The 26682-nt window shown below is 31.7% G+C and overlaps 1 protein-coding gene, 1 long non-coding RNA gene and 1 pseudogene across 2 annotated transcripts; 1 reads left to right on the top strand and 2 right to left on the bottom strand.

The window, feature by feature from the left end:
• Nucleotides 1-297: 297 nt before the first annotated feature.
• On the top strand, nt 298-1621 carry LOC142608310 (GEM-like protein 4). Its single transcript, XM_075780058.1, has 4 exons — nt 298-554; nt 664-744; nt 932-1206; nt 1304-1621. The coding sequence occupies exons 1-4, from the start codon at nt 425-427 to the stop codon at nt 1475-1477; spliced, it is 660 nt and encodes a 219-aa protein (XP_075636173.1). The 5' UTR covers nt 298-424; the 3' UTR covers nt 1478-1621.
• Nucleotides 1622-17902: 16281 nt separating this feature from the next.
• Nucleotides 17903-19997, bottom strand: LOC142606584 (uncharacterized; annotated as a pseudogene).
• A 2665-nt stretch (nt 19998-22662) lies between these two features.
• LOC142607073 (uncharacterized) lies at nt 22663-24793 on the bottom strand. Its single transcript, XR_012839226.1, has 3 exons — nt 24497-24793; nt 24115-24259; nt 22663-22750 (listed from the first exon to the last, which is right to left on the bottom strand). It is a non-coding gene; the product is annotated as an uncharacterized LOC142607073 (long non-coding RNA).
• Nucleotides 24794-26682: the final 1889 nt, after the last annotated feature.

Here is a 26682-nt window from a genome sequence, read left to right as displayed (position 1 = left end):
TGCTTTTTTGTTTTTGGTTGAATAATGAGTGGAACCAACTCTGTTTACAAAACCCATATCCATGTTTCTTCTAATATTTTGTAGAATTTCATAACAGAAGAGTTGGACTTTACCAAAATGTCTTTTCTGAAACCAACCAAACATACATCATATTTCCTAAAAGATGACCTTTAAGAGTCCATGCCTGCACCTTTATTCTCTTGGATGAGCCACAGCTGACTCATGCAACCAAGTCTTTTAAGAATAATGTAGTATTTTTACACCTTTAAATACCTCTCAAGGATACAATGTTTGATCAACCTAAGTAATCATTTCTTCCTTATATTCTGAAGAGGAGAACATTCTACGCCCCTTCCTGCAGCCTGCACACAACCGGCTTTTCCAGCTAAATCAGAGAAGTAAGCTTTTGCACTACTCATCAACCATGAAATCCTCACTTCAGGAACTTGTTCTTGGAATGCCAATCAGCTCGGCAGCATACAAAGTTGATAGGTCACCAATAAAGGGATACTTACCTGATCCTGCTAACCAATGCAATATTCCATCACTTAAAGGTGCATCTCTCAAATCCAAACATAATATAACTCCCCCCCTCTTCTCTCTTTCAATCAATCAATCAATAAAAATAATTTCTTTTTAGTAATCAGCAATCTTGTATTGCAGGTAGTGCAGATACAGTGCTTAATAGAAAGAACAAGTCGGGGAAAAATGGAGCCAGTTTTGCACTTGGAGTCCGAGAACATGGTAAGTACTGCTGCAATCATCAAGCTTCTCAACTTTGTTCTCATTTTTTAAATGATGAAATGTATAGGAGCATCTATCTCTAAACTAGAGACCAATGTTACTTTCTTGTTCTGAATAGGAGCAACTATCTCTGACAAAAACAACGTCAATCAAATTTTGATTTCTTTTAGTTCTTGTGAAACTGCAGTGAGAATAGGGTCCAAAATCACTGAAACTGTGAAGGGGAAGTTGAGCTTGGGGGCTAGAATTCTTAAAGTAGGAGGTGTGGAGAAAATATTCAAGCGGTTTTTCAGTGTTAGAGAAGGAGAGAAGTTACTGAAGGCTTCCCAATGCTACTTATCAACCACAGCTGGTCCTATAGCAGGCCTCCTCTTTATTTCCACAGATAAGATTGCATTCTGCAGTGAGAGATCAATCAAAATCTCTTCTCCAAATGGAGAGATGAAAAGAGTCCATTACAAGGTATATAACTTGCAAAAGATTATTTCTCTTCTCTCTGTGTCTCTTGCTCCTTGGCTTGCTGCTTACTAATATTGAAAGTAATATCCATCTGTTGCAGGTGATGATTCCACTTAAGAAAATAGAGAGAGTGAACCAAAGTGAGAATGTAAAGAAGCCATCAGAAAAGTACATGGAAGTAGTTACTGTTGATAATTTTGACTTCTGGTTTATGGGCTTCTTAAATTATGAAAAAGCTTTCAAGTATCTTCAGGAAGCAATTTCTCAAGCTTAGAGGAATGGCTAGTCACTCAAAAAGCAGAAATGTTAATTCCCATCTTCTTCTCAGATGTACCATATACAGCTAGGAACTCTTTGTACAGCTTCAGGCATTGTATCGGTTTTTTTAATGATAAAATGCTATCTGATTGTTCAACATCATTTAATTTTTCGCATACATAATTAGATCCTTGCTGTGGTATTTTTTTTTTCTTTTTTTTTTTTTTTGTGGAGAAGATTGCTGTGGTAATTAGTCACAAACTATTGTAATTTGTTGCATTTGGTCATTCACATCACATTCAACAATAGTTTCACAAATTTCTAGCATTTGTGGATTAGCATCACAAACACCTTCATGATTAGCCAACACTCCCTACTCCACACAAGCTTGAAAATATGGCTTAGATTTTCAGTATCTTGAAGAAAGCCATGGAAAACTTAGTTTCATGTTAGAAATTAATGTTTCGTGTTAGCAATGACACATACGATATTTTGTTATAGATATGTTTGTCATTCTAATATATATAGTAAAATTTAAAAATTATGGATAACTCATTTTCAATTAAATCATTTTATTCATAATTGAATACTTATTAAGAAAGATTATTTCATATCACCTTCACAATGAAGTGGGAATATCCATTATTAAACCCACAAAAACATATACCCCACTATACAATTCTAGAATATGCATCCATGACGACATTGTAGCTTAATGTTAGTCATTGTAATAGATTATAAAATAATTTTTATCAAGTTATTGTAATGAAAACTTCATTGTAATAAGCTATTAATTTTAAATTTTTGTTGTAATAGATTGCAAAAATATTTGGTATTAAGTTATTGCAACGATTTTTTCTTTTTAAGTTATTGCAACAATTTTTCCTAATATAGTAAGGTATTAATGCCTCTATTCTAACAAAAAATTGTAAGCTATTGAACTACTTATTGTTACTTGCAATAATTTACCATTTTTCGATGTAGTGATTTGTTTACTATACTATACTTAAGTGTAAAATTTTGATGCAAATTCCATGAATGTGTTGTTGTGTAACTTAAGTTGAACCATATGAAAAGATTGAAATTGATCTTTGTGGAGTTAAGCTAAGAAAATTAAGATTTATAGTGCACAGTAAATAGCCACTAATTGAGGGTTGATAATTGACATTATTATATAATTTTGGTTGATATTTTGGTATATGAATATGTGCATGAATATATCATCTATGAATAGTATTTCCTAATTTTTTATGGGAGTTATTATAATAAAATCTTAGGTAATAGGTTTTTGCAACAAAAATTTTTTTGTTGCACTAAATTTCAAATATTTTAATAGCAACTACATTGCAATAATATATATTTTTGGAATAAAAAATTTATTTTTTCGAATAATAATAATAATAATAATAATAATAATAATAATAATAATAATAATAATAATAATAATAATAATAATAATAATAATAGGCTATTACTTTACAAATCTTATTACAATAGATTGAAAATAATTGATAAAAATAATTCAGATAAAATTATTGCAATTATATCTTCATTTCAATAGATAATAATTTCATGTTTGTCATTGAAATAGATTGTAAAATGGTTGATATCAAGTTAATGCAATGATATGTTTATTGTAGTTTCATGTTTGTCATTGCAACAAATTGTAATAATTTATATCAAGTTATTGAAATGAAAACTTCATTGAAATAAGCTATCAATTCTAAATTTTTGTTGCAATAGATTGATATCAATTATGTCTTGGAGTTATTGCAACAATTTCTTCATTTTAAGTTATTGTATTGATATCTTTATTGTAGTTTCATGTTTGTCATTGCAATCGATTATAAACTAATTTATATCAAGTTATTGTAATGAAAACTATTTCATTGTAATAAGCTATCAATTCTAAATTTTTGTTGCTAGGGGTGTGCAAAAAACTGACGAACTGAAAAAACTGGCCAAAATCGACCGAACTGTTGCCAAATTTTCGGTTCGGCTTCGGTTTTGAATTTTTAAAACCGAAAATATTCAGTTCAGTTTTTGGTGGCAAGTTTGAATGCACCGAACCGATCGAAACCGAACCGAATTATATTATATTATAATTTATAATATATTTTATATTATATATATAATATAAAAAGACGTATTGGGCCTTGCAATGCTAACATTGGGCCTTTTTTTTTAATTTTCATATACATTGGGCCTTAGGTTATTTAAAACCCATTAACTCATTAGATTAACTAGCTAACATTAAGCTAAAACTTAAACTAATTTTGTTAAACATAAAACTAATTGGAAAAAAATAAAGAAATAAATAACCCTACCTACCTCACCTTCAACCTTCAGTCCCTCTCACTGTCTCTCACACTCACACGCCTCCATCACTCCCTCTCACACACAGCCTCCATCAATCCCTCTCACACACACCGGCCTCCATCAGTCCACATTTGCCGCCGGCCTCCACAGGCCGGCCTCCACGGCTGCTCCACACGCTGACCTTTTCGTTTCTCACAGAATGATTCTTCTCTTTTATTTTTCTCTCTTTTCTTTCTCTGTCTCTGATTCTGATATATATCAAGTATCAACTTCTTTCTTGCTTCGTTTCCAGGATTCTCTCTCTCAACCGAAAACCGACCGAAATTGACCACAACAGAAATAAATCGAAACCGATGATTGTCAATTATTTCAGTTAGTTTTGGTTGAAAATTTCACAAACCAAAATTTTCGGTTTCGGTTGGCCAAACACAAGAACACCGACCGAAATTGAACCAATTACACCCCTATTTGTTGCAATAGATTGCAAAAATAATTGGTATCGAGTTATTGCAATGATTTATTCTTTTTAAGTTATTGCAACAATTTTCCTAATACAGTAAGGTATTAAAGCCTCTATTCTAACAAATAATTATAAGCTATTGAACTAATTATTGTAACTTGCAATAATTTACCACTTTTAAGGTATTATTGCAACAACGTTTAACTTGTAGATGCAATATTGTGTTTAATACCATTATACTAATGTTGTTGTATTGACATTTGATATCATAGACTTATTTTGGTGTAGTGATTTGTTTACTACACTAAACTTAAGTGTAAAATTTTGGTATAAATGCCATGAATGAGTTGCTGTGTAACTTAAGTTGAACTATATGAAACGATTAAAATTGGTCTTTGTGAAGTTGAGTTGAGAAAATTATGTATTTATTGTGCACAGTAAATTTCCACTAACTGAGGCTTTATATTATGGGTATACTGTGGCCTCGAGAGAGGTTATGATCTTAGTCCTAACCCATATCACTACATTTACTTCCACCACTATCACCACCAACTCCACCAAGCTAAAATTGGTTCATAAAGAAAGAAATGAAAATTATAGCCATTGCTTTCAATAGCACATGAAACGCAATGCCAAAATGGTGGTAAGCCTTATCTACCACGTAAAACAACGTGGATTAGATCCTGTTTAGTAACAGTATTTAAATAATGAAAATTGTTGTTTAAATTTCACAACACGTATTTTTATGCATTTTTTTCACCCACATATATTTTCACAAAACATAGACAACATTACTAAAACTCTCTTCCCAAAAGTCTAGACAATTGTAGCTTATACCAGCTAAGACTTGGAGTGTTATACCAAAATTTCCAAATACCATGATTATGGTAAACCATGGTTGTCAATGGTTTGAGGTTTATGTCAACCCTCGTGATTCCATTACTGGTGTAAATAAGCCGTACAACATCCCCACGTGAGGTGAGAGAAAAGTCTAAAGTCCAATCCCAAGGCGAGGAATGAGAATTTCAACCCGACAATACAATATTTACTTTCCAAGAAAGAAATAAAGGATTAATTACAAAATGTACGACTGTATCAATTTTTCGTGTTCACTTTCCAGATTTAAAGTTCTTGGGATTTGAAAATTCCGTCAAAATTGGAAACTTTACACGTTTTTACAGCAATGTGGAGATTGCCCAGAGAATTACTTGATCGTGTTTTTGTGGTCCATTGAAAAACAAATCTAGACAGAAGATGTGTGCTACATTTTTTCTCCCTAGGTTCTGAGGATTTTTTTTGGGAGTTCTGAGGATATTTTTATTTGCCTTTTTCAATATATTTTTTTAAGAATAACTTTGATGACTTTGCTAGTATAAAGATTCATCCACATCATCTTATTTGGCTTATGGATAATTTGCGAAGGAAAGGAGAGTGAAGTGAAATGCATAAGGATAAGTTTCGAACGAGAGGAGAGTGAAATGAAATCAAAATCTTTCTCAAAATAAGTGTTGTTACTCCCTAAATAATGTAACATTTATTAAGCACTTATATAATTAATCATCCATCTTCCTTAACTTATATAATAATGTAAATTATCAACCAAAATTACTTTACTTTTGGACTGAATGCCATTTATGTCCAATGTATTAGGCTATTAGCACTTCCTTCATCCAATTTGTCATTCTAGTGTCATTCAATTTAGACCACAAGCAACTAAGTAGCGGATTAATTGAACAATCTTGATTGAGTACAAACAAGTATTTCAACCACAATTATCAATCATTAAATCAGAGGATAGTAACGATTAACGAAAGCAATAAAGGCACACAGATTTGATAATAAAATGAAAAATTAATTTAAAAAATTTTTCACAAGAAAAATAACCCTAAGGCATCCAATCCATAGAAAAAGCAATAACCTTAGAATACTTAACAAAACACTTTGAAGCTAAATTCTCTAGGTAGCCTCAACAAATGTTTCGCTTTCCTTCCCACCACAATGGCTCTAGAACTATGAATTTCGTTATGATATAAAAGACATGAGTAAAAGAATCTTAGCTCATTATCTTTGAGCAAATCGTAATTTTCTCGTCTTTGAGAAGATTCTGAACTAAACTCAATATTTGCCAACTCATTTGCTCATGTACTTACAGAATAAGTAAAGCTTGTAATACAAGTATTACAATCTGAGGGTTACTGTAAGGATATAGATATACTTTATATTAGGTCCATTGTAACGTAATTTTTCATATACTAGTAAAGATATAGCTTAGTAAAAAAGAAAAAAAAAAGATTTAGTTATTTAATGGCTTTTTATCTTAGATATGAACCGTTTATCCAAATCATGTTAATTCTTATTTCCGACTCCTTTTACTCTCTTGTGACTCTCTTTGTCCCTCCCAATCTCCTAAAAGCAATTTAAACATGTTATTTTTTGTTGAGTTTTCTTCTTCCTATTCCATCACAATTTAATATTGCCAAAATCTGGCAACAGCTCACTATATATAGATTATGTGTTCAGTGGACCGGTTGCCATCAACAATATAGCTGTCTGCAAATAACAATCAACAGCAGAAAATATACTGGCAAAAAAACACGGATACCAAACACTGGTTCGGATAATTATATCATAGAACTTTGTGGATAAGAGGCAAAGAAGGCATAGAACCAAAGGTTATGAAAGAGCAAAAATGGTAGAAAATGAAGTCATGGATCGCATGGCATGCCACCCTTGACCAACTGACATTGCTTGAGAGAATAATAAACAAATCCACTGCAATAAACAAGAATTTTGAGTCCATGTTGTGAACAAAATTTCCAATTAATTTTTCTTAACCATTGACAATTGGCTCACCTATACGCATCCCTCTGCTGACATTTTGGTATATCAATATGTGCATGAATCATCTAGGAATAGTATTGCCCAATTAGTGGCTAATTAATACTTTATCATTTGGCCGGATTAATTAATTGTTGGATGGCCTGGGAAAATGTAGAGTACATCTTATTTGGCTGGGGTGGAGGGGTTCAATTCTTCAATTGCAGGCCATGAGTGATCATATAATGGCATGGATGGGGCATATGTTACTTGTCCCCTTAAACTACCACAAAACTTTGCAAAAAAGTTGCAGTCCCTACCAATTTTATATATAAACCTACTCCTTTCTTTATTGAATATATTAGATTGTCAAGGTAACAAAAACATTCGTTGAAAAATTAAAATGTAATCTGATTGCAAAGTTGAAATTAGATGAGGACATGACTTTAAGAGGTTGAATAATTTGGAGACTTTTGGACGCATGTATTTCATGGCATGCCTTAAAATACTCTCTTAATTTATCTTATTATATATTTTCATTATCATTTCATAAATGATTGACAGCCTGCACTAAAATTCACACAGTTCCATTGATATAATTGGCATTACATTTGGACCAAATTCAATCAAAATGGGAAATATGGCTCAAATGAAAGAGTAGCCAAATTGGTCTCAATATCATAATCTTAGCAATAACTTAGTCCATTTCATTGCACTACGTGAAACAAAAAATTGGAAATAAAGATGTTATCATTATGATTAACTTGTTCCTGTACCAATCAATTGTGTGATTAAATTAATTCTAGGGAACAAGAAAAGGGAAATAATAAGTATTCGGAAAAAAAAAATTCATATTAAGTGTGAGACTACAAATTAAATGAGACCAAGTCACCCAGGCATGTTGAATAGAGTTTGCGTTATATCAACTAATTTACCATTGCTTTCTGCTACAGTAAATAAAGCAAGATCCAATGCCAGATGCACTAAACCATTCAAAGTCAAAATGAGACAGAGAGAGAGAGATATGATTGAATCATTGAACGTTGAAACACTCAATCTGATACCAAACTAATCTGTGCAAGATGGCAAAAGATCTCTAACTTGTTGCGGACTAAAATGTAAAATAGAGAATGGGGTCACATTGAAATAACCTCAATTTGATCAACATAATCCTATTATTGATTGAAAAAAAAAAGAGTATACAAATTCATAGTGTTAATGAATTTAACATCTTAATAAGAAATAAAAATCTCTCTGTATGTACAGTATAACTTAACATCGCAAAGCCTTAAAAACAAGCGCTTTAACGAGCTGAAACTTAGGCAATCCTTTATATGAAGACAACTCTTAGAAAACCAAAAATAAAAACAAAAAAACCAAAAAATATAGAACTATAAAACACTACCAAAAAAAAAAAAAAAAAAAGAGAGGCTCTGTTTTACTCAATTGTGTGTAGAGTCCACCACTGAATTGTGCCCCTTAGACGGCCCGGAAGGCGGCACTGGATTCCCTCTGGGGAAGTAACCAAATATCTGGTCATGATGTCGAAAACCCGTCTGGTGCTTTTCCGGGAGAGTCTTCATATGTTCCGAATTCACCGATGGTTTTCTGTGCACCATTACCATCACACCAGGTCTAGTTGCTGTGCAAGAACCAACTAGCAGAAGGAAAAAGAAAAATATAACACGACAAGTGTTGCATGAAACATGTTGGGATTTAGGAAGAGAAGAAGCCATTGGAGAGGCTGTTTTGGGGAGCTATAAGAAAGGGTTTAAGGTATGTATCAATGTTTGTGACTTTGTGATATAAATGTTTTTTTGCCAAGACAATGAGAGGGAGGGTCTAAACTTTATATATAGGTGAATGTTATGTGCATGGCGACACAGAACAAGTTTGGTAATTGGCATTACAAAGAGGAAGAGTATGAGATTAGGTGAGTAGTGAAACACACGCAAAAGCTAACGACTATTGAACTTTAAGTGTCAACGGTTTGAAAATATATATTTCATATTAGTTCAAGAATTTGGTGCCGGCAGCATGGACTTAATATTTGGAAATTGTTTTCCCCTTAATTCCATTTTCTTTGTGTTTGTCAAATTGAAAAGATTTTTCCTGGAAATACTACTGCCAACACCACCGCCTTGTTGGTAAAACATTGAGACCTAGTGGCACACATGGTTGAGTACGTGGAAAATGCTATTTGGTCACTTTCATTTGTTGGAAAATGCTGTTTCATCTCCTGAAGTTTAGGGCCAAATTCATGAGCCTTCAATGTTTAATTTCCAAGGAAGATCAATTCCATGGGAATGTGGAAATTAGGAAGAAAATTCACATTGCAACTTATTTTTTCATAGTGTTATTTTTCTTTTCACACGAAGGGGAGGGTTTTATAGATTATAGTCGGCAAGAATGTATATTTGGTAATGTTTGAATATGTTATTTGTTGCAAATTTAATGATCTTGGAGCAAACTTGATTTATGAATCTAAGCCTTCAAATTCAAAATAATCCTATCAGATTTATGAATGAGGAAACAACTTGTGGTGATCTAACTTTTTTGATGTGATGGAATAGATATATCAATGGGCCACATGAAAAATATTTGTCACTTCCTATGATGGCTATAGTACAAGCGTGTTATTTATGACATGGGTTGCATCAAAAAAAAAATTCTTTGTAAATGAAAGGAAAAATTAGTAAACTCGCCGTTTTTTAAATAAAAGCAAAACGTTATATGATAAATTTAGTTGGGTATTCAGAATTCAGATTAGATTAGTGTTAGTAATCTGATAGGATGGAATATAATTTGAAAAAGATTGAAACACGTTTCCATACTTATCTGCTAGTCCTCATCGGATAATATTAGTGTTCAAACAATGTAATTGTCTAAATTCATATATAGAAATAATAGTCTTTGGGTAGTTCAATTTTATCTCGACTAAAAACCAACTTGTTTTTTAATTTTATGAAGTGTAATTCTTTAAAACATTTAAAATTTCTTTAGGAAAAAAAGAAAATTAGCAGGTTTCTTTTGCGTGCAAAGCTCCTATATAAGAAAACAATCTTCAAAGGGTCCACAAATCCTTGTTGAACATTCAACTTGACACTGATAGACATGTGGATCTCAGTGTATAATGCCAGTGGTGACCACAATTCTTTTATTTTTATTTTTAATGTGTTGTTTCAATAAAATTATAAGTTAAATCACATAAAAGTCTTCATATTATGCGTGCCGTATCGCGCTATTTATTTTCATTGATTCTACCAGACCAAATTCAATGAGTATTCCAAGTGACACATTTCAAACTTTCAATATGATCTAATCGACTAAACTGTTTTGCTTATTTTATCTTAAAAAAAATTAAAAACTATTTTGCTTATACCAATTCGTACATAAGTATAACAACCAATATTCTACTATTTATAATTTCTCATAAGAGAATGAGGAAAAAATTTAAAAATTAAAGGGTCTACGTTGTGACTTTGAACATGTGGCATTTGTCAAGTGGCTTCTTACTCTTTACGCCATTAATTGTGCCCTATTCCATGTCAAATGTCAAATCATCACAACCGTTGAAATACTAATCCATAGGGTTAGGAAGTAGAAATACATTGAGCAAGCATAGTAAGACCAACATTCGGAGCAGGTAAACGATAATGTAGGAGAAAGCCGAGTATTATGGAATGGGTTTGTTGAATAACAATGAAATGTCTTATGGGGGAGTTGTAATTTTAGGACTTTCTTCGTTGCTTCAAAGTGGAAAATGTTTGTTCATTTTCTTTTAACGTTTTTCTTGGGAAAAAAAGTCATTGCTATGGTAAGCAATATACATCATTTGTATGGTTTAATTAAGAATTTGGGACAGAATTGCAAGTTCATGAGCGTGGAACACAAGCTGAGTTATCTATATATGACTATATGTGACAGTATTGTCAAGCCATGTAGCATGACTTTTTCGTGTTCAGACTGAATTGGGACTAGAGAGAAAGAGAGTTTTTGTGTCGGAATTTTTGTGGGTCATGTGGTAGATGGCGGTCCTAAAGGCTAGAAAGCCAGTCCATTTCACAATGCCTGCTCTAGTCCAAATCAAAGAGTGGGCGGATTTGGAGGGGCTAGTCATGCTTGCTTGTTTGGGGTATGTTATACGAATAGTAATCCTAAGCCTAATTTGTGTTTGATTGGTTCTTTATTTACGAAAGTGATTATTTATCACAATGCCAAATATGCTAGTAGAGTTAAATATTATGTCTCTTTCCTATTATTTTGTGGCTGGCTAATTAGGTAGAGAAATCACCCTTATACGTCTTGAATTTGCTAACTGCTAGCAGGACCAGCATGAATTATAAGAGTTTTTGATGAAATAATTGGTTTGGAAAGTCTGAGTTATGCTGGCTGGCCAATGCGCTTACAATTCAGAGGCGACCTTCCACATCCTCCCATACTTGTCGTTAAAGAAAGAGCGAAAAAATAAAAGAAAAAGTGTGTCTAAATCATGACTCTTAATTGGATTATGCTTTGCGTATGCAAGAATTCTTTTATGAGTTTTACTAACATATGCCCTCATGTTCACACAATAAAATCCTAATAGTCATATATTTGATATCAGTATGGTTTATTGTACAATGAACCCTAGTAGGATATAGACGAGTTCTAAGAGTTTGGATTAAGTGTGCATCGGCTTTACAACAAAATTAGGCCTCTTTGGCCTACATACATAATAAACTTATAAATCCAAACTATTTTTAACACTTCCTCAAACTTAAGGTAGAAACTTAGCGAAGTCTTGAATTTTGGATAAATTTTGTCAAGATCCCAAGCTACCTTGAGTTTGGAATTGTTGTAACATTCACGTGTGAGTGATGTGGTAAGTGTTTGTTAGTGGATCCCACGTACGATGTACTAGTATCAGAGATGGTAAGTATTTATTAGTAGGTCACATAAAGTAGAATAAGAAAGACCGTCATGTTATGCCATAAGTTCTAACTATTTGTGCAATATATGCTCCTAGACAGAGTACAAGGTGAATAATCAAGATTCAGGAAATCAAGGGCCTATAGTGGTTTAAGCTTGTATTTTCCCTGTAATTAGAGAAATTGGTCACAAACCAAAGCAATGTAAGGTGCACTTAATGAATATCAAATATTTAATTATCATATTGGCATACACATTTAAAATAACAAATGATACATTTGTTTATGTAGTTGTTGTGCATTGTGATAATTGTGTGTACCTTTAATAATATTTTATTTTATGTAGTTTAATACGTTTGAATACTATTAAGCCAATTTCTATAAAGCATTAAAAACTCCAAATATAGACATGTAGTAATCAGGCTAGAAGACATATAAATAGGTTTTTGTATTATGACTTCAATGATTTGAGTGATATTGGTTCTTCTCTTTAATCCGTGTATAAAATTCTTTATATATAAATATAATCATCACATATTCACATGTATACTACTGCATGTAGTTATCAATAAAAAATAAAAATAAATACAATTCTTGTGCCTACTTTTTTTTTTTTTTTCTTAATTCCCATCTGATTTATGGGCTACATAATGAACTTGATCCACTGAGTACTAACCCAAAAAAAAGAAAAGTAAAGTAAACTATGTATTTGATCTCTATTTTTTACACCATATTTTAATTTAGTCCATAACCTTTCAATTGTGTCAATTTAATCTCTAATCTTTTAGTGTCGTGACAATTTAGTCTTACCGTTATATTTTGAATGAAAATTCTTGACATAGCAAATAGCCAAAATAAAATTTTAGTTTATATCAACGAAAGCTAATTTTTTATTTTGGCCATTAGATACGTCATCAATTTTCATCCAAAAAATAATGATAGAGATTAAATTGACACGGTATTAAAATGTTATAGACCAAATTGATACCATTGAAAAATTAGGAATCAATTTAAAATATGGTGAATAAGATAGTTATAAAATATGTAGTTTACTAAAAAAAAAGAAAAAAAAATTCACTGTTTTTTAATTATTATTTAAATTTAGTAGTTATAATAGAAAATGGTAAATTTGATCGTTAAATATAAGACACGTTATTGTATTTGAAAATTAGATATTGCTAATTTCTTTATCTTTTTTGGGTGAAATAAAGAACTAAAATTTTGATCTGCTTATTGCTCTCACCTGTTGCAAGTAAAAAACAGTGTATAAACCCAAACGAAGCTAGAACTAATATTCTAACAAGACCACCATGACCATCCAACTTTTGTATGATCCCAAACGAAGCTAGAATTAATTAAGAAAATCCATTAGACATATATATATATATATATATATATATATATATATATATATAAAAGATACAAAAGTCAAACTCGCTGACCCTGGTGCAGCTGTAAAAAGCTTTAAAAATTAAAAGTCAAATTTTTTTTTTTTTAAATGCGTTAAATGAATTATCATAATAAAGTATAATTGAAGGGCTACCGCGTGATGACCAGACTAAGCAGCTCACACCTAAAATATATTATCTATTATACCGTTATAATTGTCGGTTTTTTTTTTTTTTTTTTAAATTTCTTAACAAAAGAGTTTTGCTTCTTTAGTGTCCGTTTGGATACAACTGAAAATTAAAAACTAAAAATACTGTAGCAAAATTATTTTTAAATGTGTAAATAGTACTGTAAGACTCATTTTTAATGAAAAATTGCTGAAAAATGAGGTTTGTGAATCTCGTATATAGTGCATGGGACCCACTGGTGTGTAAAAAAGTCAAAAAATCACGGCTATAAAAAAAAAGGCGTGAAACGCCAACTTAGCACGGTTCATAAGCCTAATGCACTGTTTATTGTCAATGAACAATGCAAAAGAGGAGCCGTCAAAAAAAAAAAAAAAGTTGAAACACCGGTTCAGCAAAACGTGGACGCAAGGAATGCAATCCAAACATTACCTCACTATTCAATCTTCAACTGATAATTTATTTTTTTATTTATTTATTTATTTTTATAAAGTGACATCTAATGCCAAAATAAGTACGTATTAGTTGGACTACAAGTCTAAAGTCTTTATGCGAAGTATAAGTGACATTTAATGTTCTGAAAATCTAATGGAAACAAGGTATAAATTCAACTTCAGATTAAACTGTATATTTCACAATGCACCCAAAAAAAAAAGGAATAAATTCTGACAATAGTTGCTAAAAAATAATAAGCAAACACACTAATTTATTTTTCTGTATCCAGTTAATCGGTATTTTTAGGGTATTTACTAATATGTTTTAAGAAAGTTTTAAATTTTAATGCCATTTTAATAGAAAATATAAAAAATTGAAAAAATCAATTACTTTTTTCTTTTCTTATAAAATATATCTAAAAATATATCCTAAATTAATACATTTATAGCAATTGTTAACTTTTCCCCACTTTTATTTGCAAATTTTTTGTATGAAAAAGTTAATGAATGTGTTAGTGGCATTGGTTTAGAAAATATTTTTAGCAACTTTTTATATGTAAAGAAAAAAAAAATTATAAGTTTTTATATTTTCTATGAAATTTGTATCAATTTTTTTTCTAAAATAGTCCATTAACACATGCCTTAATTAAGGACATTGATTTGTTAATATATTTTTTTTGCTGAATAAGGACATCCATTAATATGAATTTTTCTTTTCTTTTCTAGTGAATTTCTCTCTTTGGTTTTCCAAGTGCAATGCTAGCTATGAGCTGAAAGACTAAAACTTTAATTAATGTTGTTCTCGTTACCTTGTTACTTGCATCATTTTAGTGCTTCTACTAGGTCAAATTGTCTTTCCAATTCGGTAGAACAAAAAAGCAGAAAAGAGAAAGGAACATTCAATTTTCTTTAGTTTTAAACAAGTGTGTAACAAGTGGTTGAAGGGCAAGGAAGGAACATTCAATTTACCTTCCTAGAAGCCATGGCACTTTGATTGCCCTAAGAACAAAGTGAAGAAACCAACCTAGCTAGAACATAGAGATGAGAATAGAGATTAGCTGACAAAAGTTTTGAACATTGTCTAACTTTTATCTGAACCCTAGCCTCATCATCATCATCATCATCATCATCATCTTCCAACACAATGTTCCCAAAGCATTGAACACAAGCTACAAGCCTAGCCATACTTATTCCAAGGTACACGTACAGGGTTACACTTACACAGGCTACACCTACACGCAATGTCAAAAGTCTAGTTATCCATATCTCGCTTTCAACGTATTAAAGTCATTCAACTGCCACGCTTTGAAAAATCAATATAGGAAATGTATAAATATATACCACAGCATAGATTCCAACTTGGTTGGCTTGTTTTGTCAACGAGATACCTATTTAAATTAAAGAAATGATATGTACACAATATTTTTACAATAAAGTTTAAGTAACAGGTTATTATTGGTTGTTATTATTGAGACAAAAAAGTCATTTTAGTGTTAAATTCAAATTTGTACCAATAATAACTAACCACTTGTGATTTGTAGTAAAAATATTGTGAATGTAGCATCCCTCTTTAAATTAATATAATTTAATTTGAAAACCAGATTAGATGCACAGTTTCGGAGCAATAAAACCAGATTAGATGCACACTGTATTGCCAACAATATAGCAACACAGTCTTAATCATAAAATTTTGAGGCCAATTATGAATCTTCAACAATCTATTCAGGGTTAATTATATGTATTTTTCTCTGCCACAAAAACTCACTTGAATTAGGCATAAAGTGTATTATACATATAGCACAATACTTTTTTTTTTTCCATTCCAATATTATCATTTTATGTTCTCCATATTTGAAAATTTAGACTTTCTATACTGAACTATTTAGTTTATGATTACAAAATTTAAGAGATTAGTTCAATTTTCGTCCTTCTGTATACTAGTTTTAAAATAGTTTATTCCTTTTTTTTTTCTTTCTAAATTTAGACAGTTTATTCTATTTTGGATAAGTATATTATATGTCTTGTCATTTTTTGGTGTGATGCATCGTAATATGAATTTTTTTTTTTTAGAAACAAACACACGTACAAGGGAGAGGGAAAGAGGTTCTAACACAAATACACACCTTCTTAATATGAATTGTACATTATATAGAGTAAGATTAGGAAAAGACATAATGATAAAATTTAATTAGGGTCCGGTTAATGTGTACCTTAAAGGCATATATTAAGCCATCCATTTTTGAAAATATTTTATGAAAAATTGAAAAAATTGTAAAATTTTTCAATTGCCAATAAAAACTTTTTTTTTTTAAAATGGTATACTATTATGGCAAGTTTTTATTGGTAAAACATAAACTGGTAAAGAAAATTTAAAAACCCTAGTTTTTAAATATATTAAATATACTAACCTTATCACACGCGCTTCACGCATGCGATAAGGCTTTTTTTTTAGTGGTTATAGCAACAAAAAAAAAATCTATGTTTTTTTTATTTTATATATATAATTTTTATTTTGAGAATCTAATTTATAAGTAAATAAAAAAATTGAAAATAACTGGAGAATGATCCTATTTTTTAGGCAATATTTTAGTGGAAGTTAAGGTTATATTTTTACCAAATTGTCCTTTAGTTTTGTCTCTACTTAAACATAGGGATGTAGAGGTATTTAGAAAAAAAAAATCCAGTCCAAACAGGGGAAATTTCTTAAATAATAGTATAGATTATTAATAATTTAATAACCCTAGTTTTCAAAAAAAAAAAAAAGTTTGATAACCCTAGCAAGTGTTGACTAGGAAAGTCAACCTAAAATAAAGAAAAATTAGCTCAATAGTTTAAAACTTGGACCAAAACAAAGGGAAAAATTAGTTTTTGACTAGGTAAGAAAAGACCAAAATTTGAAAAATATACTAACTTCAAACTGCATTTTATACACTGCACCACACTTGTGATTGCAAAAATGAGGTACGGTGCGGTTATGGTTTTGGCTAAACTTTAAACCGCACCGCACCACACATGTGACTGCAAAAATAAAGTGCGGTACAGTTATGGTTTTAGTTAAACCGCACCGTAAAGTGTGGTGTTAAAAATGGCCCAAAATCGCACCACGAACACCCCTAATAACATGATAACAATACACACACATGTAATAAACCATTTCTATTTCCTAATTATTAAATTATATAAAGTTATATTATATTTATATTATATACACAAATATCCACACACATCATTATTCACAAACATAAAATTATAACAAAAAGTAATGCACACAATTAATATTAGACACAGACACATATAATATAAATTTATAATAAAAAGTAACACTTACACTTCACAAATACTTACTCGTACTCTTAGAGTTGGAAATACTTGTAGTAAGGGTGTATAAGATTTAAGTTATGGTGTGCAAAAATATTTTTAAGAATAAATTAAAATATTGAACTAACAAAAAAAATGTTATATATATATATATATATATATTTTAGAAGTCAGAGGGTTCATTTGAACCCCTGAGCAGAGGATAGAGCCGCCCCTGATAGAATTAGAAGCATATTGTAATTATATCATAAAAAATATATTTAATCCAACGAAGCTCACTTGGACACGATTCCAATTATTATCATTGAGCAATGTTACACTGCCAAATTTTCTATTCATGACAAGGGGCAAATCATCTTGTTTATAAGCGAACTGGCTGGCATTTTGCAAATGTACAACAATGGGAGAAACTAGGAAGATTCGTATGGTACAGAAAAGAATACCTTATCTTAAGTTCTTGACAAGCAGGTTGGTGCACCGGTGAGTCTTCTTCAACCTTGATCTCATTCTCACCTAATTCTTCAAGTTATTGAATTTGACCGATTATGATAATTTCATGAATCTAGCTTTTGTGATCGTCTGAGAGTGTCCAACTTACCATTTTATTGCTCCCAAAGTGTGCGTCTAATTCATAAAACTATATTAGCATAAAACTACAAGAAGCCAACAATATAGCAACAGTCTTATCACAAAATTTTGAGGCCAATTATGAATCTTCAACAATCTATTTAGGGTTAATTATATGTATTTTTCTCTGCCACAAAAACTCACTTGAATTAGGCATAAAGTGTATCATACATATAGCACAATACTTTGTTTTATCCATTCCAATATTATTATTTTTTGTTCTCCATATTTGAAATTTTAGACTTTCTATACTGAACTATTTAGTTTATGATTACAAAATTTAAGAGATTAGTTCAATTTTTGTCCTTCTGTATACTAGTTTTTAAATAGTTTTTACCTTCTTTTTTTTTTTTTCTTTCTAAATTTAGGCAATTTATTCTATTTTGGATAAGTATATTATATGTCTTGTCATTCTTTGGTGTGATGCATCTTATTATGAATTGTACATTATATAAAGTAAGATTAGGAAAAGACATAAAGATAGAATTTAATTAAGTAGGTATGAAATGTACATTATATAAGATAAGATTAGGAAAAGACATAATGATAGAATTTAATTAAGTAGGTATAGAAGTGCTTCTCCAAAAAAAAAAAAAAAAAAAAAGGTATACAAGTGTCAAGTTTTTATTGGTAAAACATATACTGGTAAAGAAAATTCAAATTGTCTACTTTAAGCATTGTAACTTCCCTTCTTCCTCTTTTCCCTTTTTAGAATAATATATCAATTCACAATGCAATTCAAGTCATAAACATTGGTACTGCAGAAAAGAGTTACAAGACAGGACAAGAGGAAGAAAGATGAAATTGCTGTTACATACTTACATCTAGAGTCGAGAATTCTGTCAATTAAGACAACTATAGGAAACAACTTAAGAATAGACCTGTCGAACATCTCTACTAGAGAGTCGGGTTCAAGCAATGTGACCTGTTGCTGGCATGGTTTTACCCCATATGAAACATGGCTAGCAGACACTAACCCAACCGGGTAACAAAGGTTTGGGTTGTTCCAAGCCCCAAACCGCCTTCCCACTTTCCAATAAAAAACATCACAAAAATTAAGTTCTCCAGTCAGATTGTTCGCATTTAGGTAGAGTGCACTAACACAAGGTAGAGTAGCTAGCTTTGGAGACAGCTTTCCTGTGAGGTTATTGTCACTGAGACCCAAAAATCTCAATCTCTATAATTTTGAAATAGACTCAGGAATCTCCCGTCAACCCAATATTGGAGAGGTCCAAAATGACCAAGTTATGTAAGTTATGCCACTCTAGGCTCACTAGGTCTCCACCTATTGGGTTGTTAGACAAGACCAACTCTTCTAAGGAACTCATTCCTTGAAATGATTTGGTCAACCCACCTGAAATTTTGTTATTTCTAAGGTCCAAAAGGGTCAGATTCCTCAAGTTACTAATCTCACTTGGAAGCATCCCTTCCAATTGGTTGTTGCTCAAGTCAAGCTTCAAAAGTGAGGTCAACCCTCCAAGAGTCAATGGCAAAGGCCCAGATAGTGTATTCCTACCTAAATCATATATTAGTAGCTCATTCAACCCACCAAAACTATCAGGAATCCAACCAACAAATCGGTTCCCAGCAAGAACTAGACGCTTCAAGTTGATCAAGTTGCCAAAATTTGTTGGTATATTGCCAGTTAATCCATTTTCTAGTAGCACTAATGATTTGAGCTTCACGAGGGCACCAAAGCTGATAGGAATTTTTCCAATGAGACCAGGGTTTGATCTGAACTCTAATGATTCTAAGCTGCCACCAAGTTTGTCCCAGCTATTGAATGGAATGGCAATGGGATACCTCTTGGGTGAAACAAAGCATTTGAAGAATGAAAGGGTTTTGAGGTGCTTAAGCCCAAACGCTTGTGGTCTGAATTCCAAATTTTTGGCACAACCAAGAGAGTTGTCATGAATGGGCCCAATATTCAAGGTAGTAATTTACCAAAGCCCATCAAGCAAATCACAAGAAGCCCCCTGTAGAAGAATATAAGAAAATGTATCAAACAAAATTGTGAAGCCTGAAACTGCAATTACACATATCTAAAATGTACCACATGAAAATTGACCTTACACATATCTAAAAATAATAAGCAAGCACGCTAACTCATTTTTATGGCAATGGGTGCCTTTTAAATATTTGTTAATGTGTTTTAAGAAAATTTTAAACTTTTAATACCATTTTAATAGAAAATATAAATAATTAAATAAATCAATTAATTTTTTGTTTTCTTATAAAAGTCATCTAAAAATATTTCCTAAATTAATACATTTATAGCAACAGTTAACTTTTTCCCATTTTTATTTGCAATTTTTTTTCTAGAAAAAGTTAATGAATGTGTTAGTAGCATTGATTTATGAAATATTTTTAGACACTTTTTATAGGAAAAGGGAAAAAATATTTCCCTCCAACCAACCTAGTGCTTTTTCCTCTTGTTATTAGTTGACTCCCAAAGAAAATTCCTATTAATCCTGTCTAGATTACTCAAAAAAATAGTTGAGATGGAAACACACTGCATAACATAAGTTGGCATCGCCGAAGTGATTGATTGGACAAGCAGAGTGGTTCGACTAGCAAAGGATAATAAATTAACCTTCCTCCCTGCAAGTCTCTGCTTAACTTTATCCGAGATATAATTAAGATCTAGATTGGAGGTTCCAGGATGCTTGATGGGAATCTCAAATACATCACCAAGTTTGGGGTAGAATTAAATCCCAAGGTATTGCATAAAGACTCTCTTTTCCCCCTATCAATCTTAAATTTTTTCACATATGGTAACTCCTTTGACTAAGCATTACTCTCATTACTACTTTGGGAAAATTATTGAATACTCTAAAAGTAATATTTTCTTCTTTTACATGTATTGTTCTTCTTACCATGAATTTAGCACTAATTTTTATTCTCCTTAGTATCCCTTGTGCCTTGAGGCATGGAATTCATACGACTAACTACAGACTATTTTCTTGAGATCTTGAAATCTTATGGTATGATTTCCCATACTTGTTGGCTTGACAACTCACAGCAAGATAGTCAAGGCAAATGAAAAAATTCATCACGTCTCAAACAATGTTCATATTCTCATCATTTTTGTTTTCACCCTAACCTTTTGTTGACGTGAAATTGCACTCACAATTGATAGTCTAAACTATCAACTAATGTTCCTCCCCCCTTACTCCATGACTACGTGGATGAATTCAAATTTGATGAGAAAAATTAATATGCTACGATTCTGGTATCAATTGAGATAAGTAGAATAACTTTATTCATCCCTAGCTGGTGTATCTTTGGAATTTGTATGATTCATGTTTGTTCTCATGTTCTTGTGTAGCTTCAGATGTTTTGGTTAATTCATTTATTTTGTATTGGTGATTTTACCTCTCTTTTCTTCATTCTTGTTTTGGCCTTTTTTGGGGGTTTACAATTTATATCTCTGAAAATGTGTAGCTCAATGTTTGTCCTTTACAGCCCCAATGGCTTCGAACTTCACTTGTTTTTTGCTTTTCTTGTTGGGTTGTTTCCTTTTTATCTTTTTTGTTAATAAAAAAGAAAACTTGCAGTTTCTGGGAATGTGCTAGTTTATCATTGTTTTGTGGGAACTTGCAAGTTTCTGGGAACTTGCAGTTTTTGTGTTCCATATTTCTTGTGTACACAAAAAAATTATCTTATTTTTTTAATGATTCAATGGCTTAATTTGCAATTGCATGTAATACATCTTTAATTTGCATTAATGATTCAGTGGCTTAATTTGCAATTGCATGTAATACTTTTTTTTTTTTTTACTTATTTAATTATAGTTTTATTTAGAAAAATTATAGAAGAAAAAGAAGTTTATGCATTTGGTTTAAGAACGGACAAAAAACGAGACTTATTTAATTTACATTATGCAGGTTGTGAGTCAATTACTGTGTTTAGGATTTGATGTAAACAGTATGAATTTAGAGAATAAAACAACATGGGGCATCTCACAATGACAAACACAAGTAGACAACAGAGAGATTAGGCTTATGTTACACAGTGCTAGAGCTTCATCAAGTTCACCTCTTTCTACTTTGACTCAAAGTCATGATAATAATATTGAGGAATTTTACACCTTAATTCAAGAGGATGCAAAACTTTTGGAGCATATCAATGAGCTACCATTTGTTGATACTCCTTTACACTGCGTCTGCTGGGCACATCCAATTTGCCATTGAGATGATGGGATTAAAGCCCTCATTTGCTAGGAAACTAAATCAAAATGGGTTTAGAGCTAGTGCGTAGGCTTTTACAAATTGATGGAGACCTTGTTCGTGTCTTTGCGTTACGTAGTAGAAAGTTGCAGTGAGAACCTTCTGCCCAAATTCTATCACTGATGTGACGGTGCAAAACGAGACAGCTTTACATGTTGCCCTAAAATATAACAAAGCCGTAGGATCTATCTACGACTTTGTTATATTTTAAGACAATATGCAAAACCGTCTCGTTTCGCACCATCACATCTGTAATAGAATCGAACAGACTAAGAAAGATTCTTCCAATAAATCAAGGTTTTCACTGCAACTTTCTATTACGTAATGCAAAGTAGTGAGACATTCCTTTTCTTTGACACGAACAAGGTCCCATCAATTTGTAAAAACCTACGCACTAGCTCGATATGCTTATTTCTTAGAGCGAGGTGAATAGGGCTAAACCCATTTTGATCTATATGCACTAGCTCTACGCACTAACTCTATATGCTTATCTCCAGCTCCTTTTCATCATTTTATGAGTAATTGCGCGTCCCTTTATCTTCCTTTGCCTTCGCCTTCCCCTTCTCGTTCTGATCATTCCCCATGTTGATGCGTATACTCACTGAAATGAAGCGGCTCAAAAAATTAGTATATGGGATGGAGTGAACTGAGTTGATTATAATTGTTTTGAAGTGGAACAGAGATAGTGATGTGCAAACTACTTTATATTTTTCTCAATATTCTACGTACATGATACCTTCTCTCTATCTCTCACACTAAACAACCAGCTCTGTCAACTCTCTATCTTTCATGTGTTTCTGACAACAACACTCTTGAAAGAGTCTCCAATAGATGCTTTAAACCCAATTTTGGAAAGTAACCCCACAAAAAATCAACTCAAACAACTTCTTTAAAATCCAAAAGTATCCAAATTTGTTTTTAGAGTTGCTACAGTAGCTCTTTGGAGCAACTCTTTTTTTTTTTTTTTTTAAACTTTCTTTGGAGCAACTCTAAAACAATATAATCTCTTAAAAAAATATCATGTTGAATAAAAAAATATTTTTTTTCTTTCCTCTTTGTTCTTGTTCAGCCTCTCTTCTCAACAGATCTCTCTTAAGATCAAATCAGAGCAGTGCAGAGAGAAGAAAGTCAATAAAAAAACGAGTAGTACGAACAGAGGAAATGGGATTTTGAAAGCTAACAAAGAAGATCAAAATAGAGAGCATCAAAAGGCTGAAACAGGTTTTCTTAGGCCTTTGAACCCCACGAAAATTTACAGTGTTCAATAGAAATGTTCATTTAAGAGAGAGAAATGGAGCACTAACTAATGTTTTAGTTTTTACGGTAAAAAACAGAGCAAACAGATCAGAGACAAAAAAAGAAAAAAGAAAAAAAGAAGCCTATTTCTCTTTGCTTTCCCACATTTTCTCAGCGCCCAAACACCAAGCAAACCAAAAAAAAAAAAAACTCAAAATCATGTATATAATCAGAAGACATACCAAAATAAGAAATATATATATATATATATATATATATATTTCCTTTGCTTTCCAACGTTTTCTCACCACCCAAACACCAAGCACCAAGCAAGTAGCAAACACAACCCAAAAAAAAAAAAAACAGAGAGAGAGAGAGAACGGAGAAGAAGCTAGAGACCGTGAGAGAGAGGAACTAGAGAGTGAGTGTGCTGCCGTCTGTGAGAGGGAGAGTGAGAGTGTGTCAAAATATTGTTGACTGCAAAGATCAAAAACAGAAGAAGAAGAAAGATGCAACAGCTCGTTCTCTCTGTTTCTTTCTGGTTTACTTACCTAGCTCTGAGGGGGAATGTCAATTAGATCTCAATTTCTTACACACACACACAACAGTAAAAAATAAATAATCAACCACCAATCACTCCATCAGCTTGCTTGCAGTTACATTTTAACCAAACCAATCAATCTAACAAACTAAAAAAACATTAATGTGAAAAAGGGAAGCAGCACTTACGGCCCAGTAATGCCGATTGGTGATGTCCCAACCGCCATGGTAATGCCCGAAGCCCGTGAAGAATGTCCGGCCTATTCGTCCGGTTTTCCTCCAAAACAAGCGTGCTCTGAGATTACATTCTTCCATGGCCCCAAATTCTCCTCTCCTGCACCCACAATAACAAAAACACAAACACAAACACAAAGTTAAGAAAGTTCACAACTAAATCACACAGCACATAAGCTGCACGGCCAGAAATTAATGACTGAAACCGTGAAACGTAATCTTTAAGACTTTATATCAGATAAAACACATCTCTCGTTTGGCTGCCGAGAAAATGTGGAAAAATAGTGAAACCAAACAGCAACAAAATTATTTTGCAGAGTAAAAGAAAAGTAAATACCAGAACTTGTACACTGCCCAATACAACAAAAAAGGTTTTACTTTTAATTCAGCTAAAGAAATCCATTTATTGACACTCAAAAAAAAAAATAAAGCTACATCATGATATTCACAATCTCATTTTCCTTCATTTGCCAACCTCTTATATCTCCCTCACTCACTCAGTCACTGCAGCCATAGCAGACGAACCGAACCCAATTTCCAAGATCTGGGTTCGACCAAAAAAACAAAGAAAGACTCAAACTTTCACAGTCTGATCACCATTCTTTTCTCTCCTCCTCCTATAGTTTCTGATGATGAAGCAAAAATGAAACGAGAGATTTTATAGGAAAGAGACTTGTTGGAGCCAAAAACATAAAGATAGAGAGAGTGTGAATGTGAAAGAGTCACATGGTGGGGGCAGTGACAGTGACGGTGATTTAGGAGAAGAAACGAAAAGGGCAGGTGTGATTTGTTTTTAATAAAGTATGATTTTTTTTGCTTAAGCTAATCAACTTTCTTTCTTTTGCTCTGCCATTTTTGTTGTTTATAATCTATTTTTCTTTTCACTGTTGATGAGTGACTGAATTAAGTAAAGCATAAACATTTTTTTTTCTCTCTCTTTTTGCTTATTTATTTTGGCTTTGCTTGGTTACCACTTTGTTCTTTTGTCGTTCTCTGCTTTTTCTTTGTTTGTTTTTTTGTTACTTTTTCTTCACTTTTGGTTTTGAGTATCATATTAGTATATCAGTTACTTAAAAAGCACAAAAAAATTAGTTGAAGGCTCATAAATTTTCACAAATTTTTTTATTAACTAGTTGTATGGTTTGTTGTGTTTATACATAATAAAGTTGTTTGGATTTGGTTAGTGTGAGTTGTATTAGACTAGTGAACACAATACAAACATGACACAAACATAATACATGTTAAAATTTGACAATATTTTGATCTTTTATCCTCCTTGTAACGATAGCTCTAAATTATCATTTTAAGTTGTTACCGAAAATATTGTAACAAAAATGTTCTTACAAAAGTAAAATAAAATTAGAGTTTTTAAATATATATATTATGCTCCGTTTGTTTCAACTTAACCAATACAGAAAAATACCAACAAAAAAAAAAGAATGTCCACACACTTCCTTGGGGTTTAGCAGGATGACTGATAAAGTCCAGTAAATTGGAATGACAAGGATGCCATTGTTAATAGGACCAAATTACTTTTTCAAGTGCTTATTGATGGAGTAACTTCAAGCCCTTTTATGAAAAAAAAAAAAAAAAAAAAAAAAAAAAGGTATGCTGGATATTGGAGCAGTTGTTAGTGAGTCAAATGTCCAAATTTTGGTGAGTTTGTCAAATGGGTTTTTGGGAAGAGCTTGTGTCCAGTGGAAACTTTCACTGAACACATCAAAATTTGGAAATCTGTCCAAGAATAAACATGTGTCCATCATCAATGTGTCCGGTGGAAACTTTCACGGGATACAAACTTTGTTTGATTTTCCCAAGTGAATATTCGGCTTAGCTGCTTTATGTACTTTTTTAGTATTTACTTTTCCTTATTTAATTACTTTTTAAACTGCGTAGCCGCGTAGGGTCTTCTTCAAAGAGAAAATCTATTGTTTTGTACATGCATCGAGGTCACTCTCCTCTATGAAATTATCACTTTTTTTCTTTTATCAGAAAAACATATCAGCATTATGGAAAATATTTTAAAAAATAAATAAAAAGGTAATGACCTTATCAATTTTTGGTACAATGTACATCATGGTGTGATTAAAGGGGTACTACAACTACAAATCCAACATTAAAAAGGCAATAGTCACATGTGCCATATCCTCATTAATCATAATCACTTGTGTTATTTGCTTGATATGATAATCAATATACATGTGTGCAATAAACATAATTTTTTCTATTAAAAAATGGTGAATAATAATTATAAATCTCAAACTCGCTTTAAAAAAGTACTATAGATTTTTTCTCTTATACTATAAAATTAGAATTTATGGCCATCTCTAATTTTCTATATTTATCAATAGGAGAATTTATTTATTGAGTTAATTAGAACTCATAAAATAAATCCTTAAAAGCCAACATTTTTTATATTATTACAATCTCTAACCTAAGGTTTGTTTGGATATCGCTTATTGCTAAAAATTGAAAATTTATTACTGAAAATATTGTACCAAAATAATCTTTAAATGTATTAAT

The sequence above is a fragment of the Castanea sativa genome, chromosome 8 (genome assembly GCF_040712315.1).
Source record: "Castanea sativa cultivar Marrone di Chiusa Pesio chromosome 8, ASM4071231v1".
NCBI classification, from domain to species: domain Eukaryota; kingdom Viridiplantae; phylum Streptophyta; class Magnoliopsida; order Fagales; family Fagaceae; genus Castanea; species Castanea sativa.
Note: the sequence above shows the minus strand (reverse complement) of the source record. Positions and strands in the feature narration are given on the sequence as shown.

Excerpts from the sequence above, each read along its gene's own strand:
- LOC142608310 (XM_075780058.1), top strand. The coding sequence starts at position 425 with ATGAAATCCTCACTTCAGGAACTTGTTCTTGGAATGCCAATCAGCTCG. Across the intron at positions 555-663 it reads CAATATTCCATCACTTAAAG|GTAGTGCAGATACAGTGCTT; the intron begins GTGCATCTCTCA and ends CTTGTATTGCAG. Across the intron at positions 745-931 it reads ACTTGGAGTCCGAGAACATG|TGAGAATAGGGTCCAAAATC; the intron begins GTAAGTACTGCT and ends GTGAAACTGCAG.